The 9,891-nt window shown below is 27.2% G+C and overlaps 1 protein-coding gene across 1 annotated transcript; it reads left to right on the plus strand.

Annotated features, from left to right (window-relative positions):
* Nucleotides 1-1,678: 1,678 nt before the first annotated feature.
* LOC107637640 (uncharacterized) lies at nucleotides 1,679-2,697 on the plus strand. The gene is made up of 2 exons (XM_016341026.3): nucleotides 1,679-2,043; nucleotides 2,355-2,697. Exons 1-2 carry the CDS (start codon nucleotides 1,817-1,819, stop codon nucleotides 2,551-2,553), a joined length of 426 nt encoding a protein of 141 aa, XP_016196512.1. The 5' UTR covers nucleotides 1,679-1,816; the 3' UTR covers nucleotides 2,554-2,697.
* The last annotated feature ends 7,194 nt before the right edge of the window (nucleotides 2,698-9,891 follow it).

Here is a 9,891-nt window from a genome sequence, read left to right on the forward strand (position 1 = left end):
TCATGTAGGACATTCCATTAATTATTTAATTTTGACTTCACGGTGAGACTACATTAAAACTAAATGAAATTTTTTTGGATTAAAATAAAATATTTTAAACCTTAAAGACCAAAACAGAATTACGCCCAAATATAAAAACCAATTTAATACTTTACCCTTTCAAAACAAAACTTTTAAAATGTATTATTAGTAAAACAAAAACTTCTCACTTACATTCTATTATCCTTATTAGAGCACTCTTTAACTAATTTTATTTTTTATAATTTGCCAATAGTTTTTCTCCTCTTTTACTTCATAAAAAAATCTTTAATTTTTCTTAAACTTTATAGTTTCATTCTTTTTTTTTTTTTTTTGCCCCACTTAACCTAGATCCTCCCACAATCTAGAATAACATGAAAATATGTAAAAGTGAGACATTGAATTTAAAATAGGTCATCTTAGTTCTAGATAAAAAAAATTCTAAATTTAATGTGTGCTGATTGGTCTATTATGTAATTACAAAGTAGCAATAGAAATTATAGAATTGTTTTTTTTCTTTTAAGAAAGAAAATAAAAAAAATTACAAAGTCAAAAGTGTTTCTCTTCAAACGTCCGGATGAATGAAGTCCACACACCACCAAAAAAAAATGAAAAAAGAAAAAGAAAAAATAAAAGTAAAAAGAAAAAAGTCCATGCAAAACTGTTTCCCCAAAATGTTCTCACAAAACAAAAGTGAAAGGTGGCTGTACACTGGATCATTAACATGAAAAAATGAGTAGAATAAAAGAGAATCATCTTACATTCCACAAACTAATCTACCGTTTATTATTATTATTATTATTATTATTATTATTATTATTATTATTATTATTATTGGTTTCTCACAGTATCTCTCATCCCAATAAGTCAAGAACTAATTTATTACTGTACTAAACTTCATTTAAGGGTTTATTTTCAATAGGTTGCTGCATGCACAAGACGGAATTCGAACATCTAACTCTTGTTTAAACGGACTAATGAACTAACCACTAAACCAACCCAACTTTATAATAATAATAATAATAATAATAATAATAATAATAATAATAATAATAATAATGTGCATACCCTAGTCATTTTCAGCACAAAAGTACAAAATAGAAAGAAGTTAAAAACAATGAACAATTGAAGCAAAATTTACCACCTAGTACCAGTATATATGATCACCTTAACACGTAGACAAAATTCCACTACCAAACACAACAGCACAAGAAGACAAAAACCTGCAAAATTTTTTTGGAAGAAAATTTTATATTTTTAAAATACATTTAATGTAAATAGTAAAAAAAGTATAATCACTTTTTTTTTATGTATAACTGATTGGAATAAAACAAAAATAAAAAAAAAAGGTATCAACATTTTATAATACCTACAATTAAGTATATTTTTTAAAAAAACATATATAAATATATATGAACCAAAACTTTAAAAATAAAAGAAAAGGTGTTGAAAACATGCTACGTGTCAATTAAATGGCTGAAAAGCAGTCAAATCGTTGATCGTTCTCTGTTTTTATTACTGCTCCATAGCTATAGGGGGACCCACCAACCTCATTCTCTTTCTCTTCTTCAATTTTTATTTTTTTTATTTTTTAATAATTTTTTTTCCTCCTCTATATGATGACACATTCACTCCAGTGTTTTTGATTGGTACTATTATTAACTCCTCCATCATCAATTCTTTTTCTTTCTTTCCCTTCTTCATCAATTCCCTCACATCTCTTCTTCATTCTCTTCTATTTTATATGTCATTTCATCACCAAATTAAAGAAATAATTAATTAAAGCATAGAATGAGATATGGTGGGTTTGAGTGTAGTGTTAGAATCTCACAAAGGTAGTGGGGTTATTAACAAAACCACTATGATGATGCTAAGTAACACAACCAATTTTCCTCCTCCTTCTTCTTCATTGAATAATATTAATAATTATTCTCATAACACTATTTTTCTGAATCCAACTTTTCTAGAGCTATGCTTTCTTTGCAGGAAGAAGCTATTGCCTGGTAAAGACATTTACATGTACAAGTGAGTGTCCTTTCAAACCTTAAAACCCATATATATTATCTAAATTATTATTATTATTATTATTATTATTATTATTATTATTATTATTATTATTATTACATGTGCTAATAGCTACTGTTTCTACTTCTTCTTCTTCTCTGACACTTAGCACTTTCTCTTGAAACTACCCTTCAGATCTTCAATTCCTTAGTAGTCTATATTTATTGTTTATCTTGTATTGTTCCTTCTTTAGTTCTGACAATACCACAGTTTTTTTTTTGTTATGGTTATTTAATTTATTGTTTATTTATTTGGTGTTTATATATGTGAAGGGGGGACAAGGCTTTCTGCAGTGAGGAGTGTAGGTCTAAGCAAATTTTCATGGATGAGGAAGAAGCTATTCAGAGAGAGAACTGTTCCATGGCTGCTATGAAAATCAAACCTACTTCTTCATCTTCATCTTCTTCTTCTTCTTCAGAGGCTCATAATAAAAAAGGAGCAAGAAAAAGAGGTGGTGGTTTTGTTTATTGATGATAGTCAAAGATAGAAGAACTAATAGCCTAGATTTGGAGACAGTAACTACTATGACCAAAAATGGAGACTTTCTTTTTTTTTAATTTTCTTCTTTTTTTTTGTGAAAATGTTTAAATTTGGCCCTGGAATGAATTATTAATGTATTTTGTTTTAGTTTTGAGAATTTTATAAGTATTGATTTAGATATTAAAATTATGTTTTTTTAGGTTATTAATTTTGACAAGAAAAATTAAATGCCCTAAAAAATATAATTTTATTACTAAAATAATATTTTAAAATTTTAGAAGACTAAAAGACTAAATTCAATTTTTCATACTTTTTTTTTTGTTTTGTAATTTTTGCAGCTACATTATTATTCCAGTGTTACCCATGCTTCATATATGATGGAGTAACTTCTAATAAGTCCCTTGTCCTTTTGCTTCCTAGTATGAAGCCAAATTGTCCTTTTAGCTTTTTATTATTATTTTGTGGGGGGATTCCAAATTGGTTGGCAAAAGCACTTTGGTGGTTTGTCCTAGTAAATTTCCATTATTGCCCTGTAAATTACCCTAGGATAATAATAATGCATGTTAAGAATATCATAATTCAGAATTATCCTATTTAATTTAATACTTATAATTTATGTATATAATATTTATACTTATATATTATTATATATAATATTATTCAATTATTCTAATAGTATAATAAATATAAAATAAAATAACTTTGAAGGATTTTTTATTGTTTTTTTAAAATATTTTTGTTAGGATAATTATTCACATAAAAAAAATAAATTATTAAATAATTTAATATATTTAACTAAATTGTATGTATATCTTAATTATTATTTTCAATAAAAAGATGGGCTTATTATTTTTCTTATTAAGGTTGGAAGGGCAATTGTGGAAATTTGAAGCAGTGTGTTTGTTGGAATGTGATTTATTTCTCAAGTATTATTGCCCGGAGCATAGGGGTAGTACCAATTATATATGGGTATAGTTTTTTCATTTGTCATGATCGTAAAAAGTTGATTTTGGTAGGGTTGTGGTGATGGTTCAGCCCTCTCCCTTGGCCTTGGGCTTTGTGGCAATATAATGAATATGTAGCATACTCTCTGTTTTTAACCTAAATGACAAAGCAATATACAGAACCTACTATTCTTCATTTTTTCTTTCTTATACACAAGGACTCTATTTGAATATTATTTTTGAAATCAGAATATATAATAAATAATAGAGATAAAAAAATTTCATTTGGTTATTGACTTATATAGAAATAAAGATGTCAAATTTTTTAGTTCTAAAAACAAAATGTTCTTTATTTCTATATAAGGAGTGTTAGGGGGCAACAGATTTTATGATTTGTAGCCACTAATTAGTTATTATTAGTGTTTTTAATGATGTGAAATTACATCTAATAATGTAAAATTATTCACTTTTTTTTAATGATTAAATATTGATAAAATTTTAATAAAAATGTTGATCTCTTAAATTTTTTTATCCTGTATTTCTGTCTTAGATATAGAATCTAAATGCAACTAATGTATAGTGGCAATTGATCATGTATGTTAGATCCGCATCCCACTATATAAGTGGGTTTTTTTTTATTATGTTTAAAAAATTTATTCATATAATTTTAAATTTTAGATTTTTTTAATTTTTTATTATTGTTTAGTGTTTAGTGGAAAAAAATTAGACAATTAAATCAAAGTGAGTGAGTGTCCAAAGTACTTACTATATGAGAGACTCAGAGACTAAATTAGTTATCATATGTGAGAATCTATGTTTGAGAAAGACAAAGAAAGTGAGTGACCTTGTGTGAGATAGAGAAACCAAAAAGAGTAGTTACACAAAATAAATACCCAATTCTTTTTATATATTGATATAGATAATACAATTCATCCAATATTTAATGTATTGATCATCAGTAGTTTATTTTATGATTTATGTCATCTATTATATATTGATGAACCATATAAGTGAAATATATTTTGTAAGAAAAAATAAGATATATTATGAAAGTGTAGGCATACATTGACCAACAGGGAAAAAAAACATTGCAATATTTTATGTGAAAAAGTTGTACTGAATTAAGAGCATTAAAGGAATTAAATGTTGATTCTTATGTTGAATCATTCTTCAGTTTTTTAACTCACGATAATTTAATCTTTATCAATAAACAAAATCTTGAAAGAGAGAAAGAGAATAAGTAGTTTAAGCCTCAAGTTTTCAACAACGTGGAGTCTTTGAAAAAAATGTGAAAAGTTGCGACGCCTTGAAGAATAATATAGCTAGGTACATTCTTATGAAAAAATTACAGGTAAATAACTGCTAATTAGTTAATTTTAAATAAAATTTAATTAATAATAATTAATTTTATATTTTTTAAAAAATAAAATTTAAATAATTATCATGTTACTTGTATAATAAAAATCAATTATTTAATCAATTATTTACATAAGATATATATTAAAATATAAAATATATATTAAAAATAAATAAGATAAAAACTCATATTCAGTTAATTTTATATGAAGTTGATATTTAAAAATTATTAAATAATTTAATATATTTAATTAAATTATCATCTAATAATTATTATTTATCAACTTTATATAAAAATAACTATATATAAATTATTATAAAATAAATAATATATATTTATACACAAATATATAATAACTAACTCAATATTTTTTTTTATATGGATATAATCTTTTTGCTAAACGTTTAAGACTTGATATCTCCATGCTTCAAAAAGTCGTAAATATGTTGTGGGTGTGAAATGTGATTCATTAAAATTAGTAGTTCGTAAGGGTAGATTAAATCTTTTAAACTTTAATTTAAGCACTCCTTGCAATTAATAAACGAAAAACTAAAAAAGTAACTACTTGAACTTAGTTAGATAAATGTACTTATCATATATTTGTCCTTTGATAGTACGCACATAGTTTCAGTTAGAAACCGGATGCATTGCTTGAAAATTTTGCACAAAATAAGAAACTTCATCGACCATTATTAGGTGAATCTTGATGAGTACTATTCTACATGTGCCTACCTAGCGAAAGGACCATTAATTATTACGCTCTCATATAAAAAGATAAATCATAGCCTTTTCATTTTTTATTTAGTTTATATAAATTTAATTCTGACGTGCATTATTGGTATATAAAAATTTTATATATGTATTTAATTATATATATATATATTATTAAATTAGTATAAATAATTATTTTTTATATTTATTATATAAATAATTATTTAAAAATATAAATATAATTAAATAATTGTATAAAAAAAATTATGTTACTAGCGTATTAAAAGTTACCATTATGACCGGTATTTATGTGGATTCTCTTAAATTTTTTATTTGAAAAGATAAAGTATGATTTTTTATCGTTAATTTGATAAATAAGATAAAAAAATATAAAAAAATTAAAAAATTAAAAATTATATTTTACTTTCTCAATTCAAAAAAAAATAAAAAAAATCCATTTCACAAAAATCTTTTTCATTATTATAATAGATCTTAAAAAAAGTTTGTATTTAATTGTTATTCAAATAAAATACTACGTCAACTTTTATAGTTAAACTGATATTGTTCACATACACAAATAAAAAGTTTTATTTATGCACTCTAAATTTTTTACATTGTAGATCAATCTGCATCTAAATTTCTCTCCAACCTCAACATCATTCCTAACGGCGGCGTCATTCACAGCAGCATCAAAACCACCAATTTGAGCTTTGTCATGTTCATTTAAAGGGTCATCAAATCTCCCAAAAGTATTTCCAACTCCACCATCATTTCCATCTTCAACGTCAAATTCAAAATGATCCTCGTGGTCTCCATCGTCTGCACTGTCATCAAATTTATCCTCCTCACTAGACGCTTCTGATTCACATTCAACCTCTACTTCTACGAAATCACTCTCATTGTACTCAGCTTCAGTTGGCACATAGTCCTTATCATTCGAACATATCTCAACACCGTTACCTTCCCTACAGCCATCAACAACATACACCGAGCAATGCTTAACAGTTTGCGACACTAATAACCTACCCATTCTCATGGCATCTCCATCACTCATCAATTCTCTGAGACCCGAGCTCAATTGACAGCCTGGTTCACAGTACCAGATCCTGACATTCCCTTTGTACCCTAACTTTTGCAACTCACTAACTATTTCTTGCAAACTCCATTCATCGAGCTCATAATGCATATCTTCCAACACCTTTCCCCCCAAATATTCTAGCCCATTCCCTAAATCATGAAACTTGTCACTATGGTGTATGTCTATGGTAAAATCTGAGTCCCCCATCCCTACAGGTATTAAAAACAGAAACATAATCCATTTAAAGCAACATCGGCACAGCCATAATAATCAACATTCAAGAATAAACAAAATTCATCATCCAATACCATAGTAGCTCCATTCAACCACATAATTTGAAAAAAAGGTTGAAACTTTTATAAGTTGAAACCATCAGCATACATTACACTTTCACAAATCTCCCATTGAAAGCAAAATCTATTTAATAAAAATAGAAGTAGAATCCATTTAAAGCACCAACATCATAGCAACAACATTCAAACAATGCCATATTTTTTTTTGAAAAAATTAACATAAATATCAACTTTTAACACTGAAAAATTAGGGTTTTTTCTTTGTCACTTACTTGCAGAAACTTCGACTGCAGAGAGATGGAGCAGAGGCGTGGTCGGAGGCTCGGCAACGTGCGGCACGGTGACTCCAGGCGAGGGCCTTCACCGCGACGAAAGGAAGACGCCTTGGCCGGACAAATCGTGAAGAAGACCTCAGAGAAGAACAACGAACAAGGGCCCAGCACAGAGAGAAGGCAACGGAGGGGACACCAGCAACCGTCTGTTGCAGTCGATGGCAGACACACACGCCGTCGACGGAGGCAGGAGACGGAGAACACAGGAGAAACTTAGGGGTTCTTTTTTTCTTAGGAATGAAATGTGAGGGGTTATTTGGATATTAGGAAAAAATTCAGATTACTTCATCAAGCCTCTACAGCTAATTTTCAAGAATATTCCTTTTTTATGAAAAATATTCTGTTATCTCAAACGGTACACTGACGACATGGATTTAATTGAAAAAAAAAAGGTACAGGGACCCAATTGAAAAGAAAAAAAGTATAGGGACCTAATTGAAAATTCGGTGAAACTATAGGGACCTGTAGAGTAATTAAACCAAAAAATATCCTGAAATGATGTAATCACTAATCAAGAGGAACAAAAAAAAAGAAAGTGATTTTAAATGAATCCCACTATAAACAAATAATTTGAATAAATATAAATATTACTATTTTAAAAAATAACTAGAATCTTAGAATCAGAGTATTTTTATTAGAAGCATAGTTCAGGGGAACCTAGGTATGTAAAAGTTACCATGAATTGGCGCTGCATCAACTTTAAATTATGAAGGTTTTTGTATAATTTCTTTTATTTTTAATCTTTATATCTATGTTATTTGAATATATGAACTTTCATCATTAACCATCAAAATTAGATTTTCACTTAATTTGACATAAGAAAAAGCAAAGATAGAGAGAAGTGGCATATACAAGCATTTATTTTTATATGTATAAAACTTCCATCGATATCTTTTTAAAATAAAACTTAAGAAATAAAGAAAGTATCAAATATTTAGATATTTATTACTGATGTCTTATCTTTTGTTTTATTTGTATCTCAAATATATATTTTTTTTATCGTTGTTATAGGCTCGACTCAAAATTAAGGAGAGAGAATTTAATTTGTGACTTATTCTCTTCAGTAATGTTATAAAAAATAAACAAAAATAAACAAAATATACATCACACTAAAATGGTATAGAAAATTACAGACTTTCGAATAAATAATAAGTAAAATTACATCACAAAACATAAATAAGTCTCTTTATGCTTGATGTTGAACACTCCAGTTATTGAGCACTCTAAATATTATATTTGTCTTACTTTAATTTTTTCCCAAATAATTTTACTATGTTAACCACTCATATCATTCTAATTTCATATACTTAACTCATTTATTCTGTTTTTATTACCATACATTTATATCTATGTGATCCACTTCACCCAATTATTATTGTTTGTTATAGTCACACTTTTTCATTCCTTTTTTGCCTTAAAACCATTGATCCCAATATTTTGCACCAAATACTTCATTGCATAAACTTTATTTAATTTCTTAGATTCCATTGCTCCCAATTCATACTTTTCTTTCCATTTAGCTACTTTACTATATCCTTGTTATCAATAAAGATCACAATATCCTCTTTTTTGGCCAATAATTCATCCAATAGAAATTGAACCACTAATTCCATATTTATAATAATAGTTTAACTCTCAGATTTTTTAACAAGATTCTCCTCCATAAAACACTTTATTATACCATGAAAATCTTCAATGTATCCACCAACAACAACATTATTATAGGTAGGAACTTATATTTTAGAGTAAAGTATTCTTTTTGTCCTCAACGTTTGGGGTAAATTCTATTTGTGTCCCTAACGTTTATATCGTCCTATTTGTATCCCTAACGTTTGTAAAAGTGATTCAATGTTATCCTGCCGTCAATTACACATCATGAGGGCTTTAGTTTGAGTTTTAAAAATCTCTTCTTCAAATTATAATACAAATGTCTGTGATAGAATCGATGATCTACTCCGAAAAATAGCTGATCAAAAGTTGAAAATAATTCCTACAACATTTACATAATTCACTTTTCTAGGGACATAATTGAATCTAAACACAAATAGTGGGTATAATATTAAAATCGAACACATCCAAGTGAGATCTAATTGAGAATGAATACATTTAAGTGAGAATAATTGAAAAATATAATCTGATTTGTTAGTATAATTGGTAGTAGGATAACATTGAATCACTTTTATAAACGTTAAAGATACAAATAGGACGATTTAAACGTTAGGGATACAAATAGAATTTACCCCAAAAGTTGGGGATAAAAACGATACTTTACTCTAAATTTAATTAATAGTATTAAATTAGGATGTAGTGTATTTTTATTTGATTAGTGGTTGTTCATGTTGTTTAAAATGGTCATTGTTTACCTAGCACTCATGAAAAATTAATGCCATACCTAACATGAATGAAAAAAAAAATAAAATCTTTGTTTATGTAGCATGCATGGCACACATGCATGTCAATTGTCAAGTAGATCATTAGATGGACAAGCTCAAAAACAGGGGAGCAAGTCAATGGCAAAATCCTTCAATTTAAGTCTATCACCAAAAGGAAAAAGAAAAGAAAACTATCATCTTATCATTTCCACCCTGCTATTTACAAACCCATATGCCATCAA

Source organism: Arachis ipaensis, chromosome B4 (genome assembly GCF_059453495.1).
Source record: "Arachis ipaensis isolate K30076 ecotype BB chromosome B4, ASM5945349v1, whole genome shotgun sequence".
Classification (NCBI taxonomy): Eukaryota; Viridiplantae; Streptophyta; class Magnoliopsida; order Fabales; family Fabaceae; genus Arachis; species Arachis ipaensis.

Bases quoted from the DNA above. Each gene is read 5' to 3' on its own strand.
- LOC107637640 (XM_016341026.3), top strand. From the start codon at position 1,817: ATGGTGGGTTTGAGTGTAGTGTTAGAATCTCACAAAGGTAGTGGGGTT. The intron at 2,044-2,354 runs GTGAGTGTCCTT...ATATATGTGAAG, and splicing joins AAAGACATTTACATGTACAA to GGGGGACAAGGCTTTCTGCA.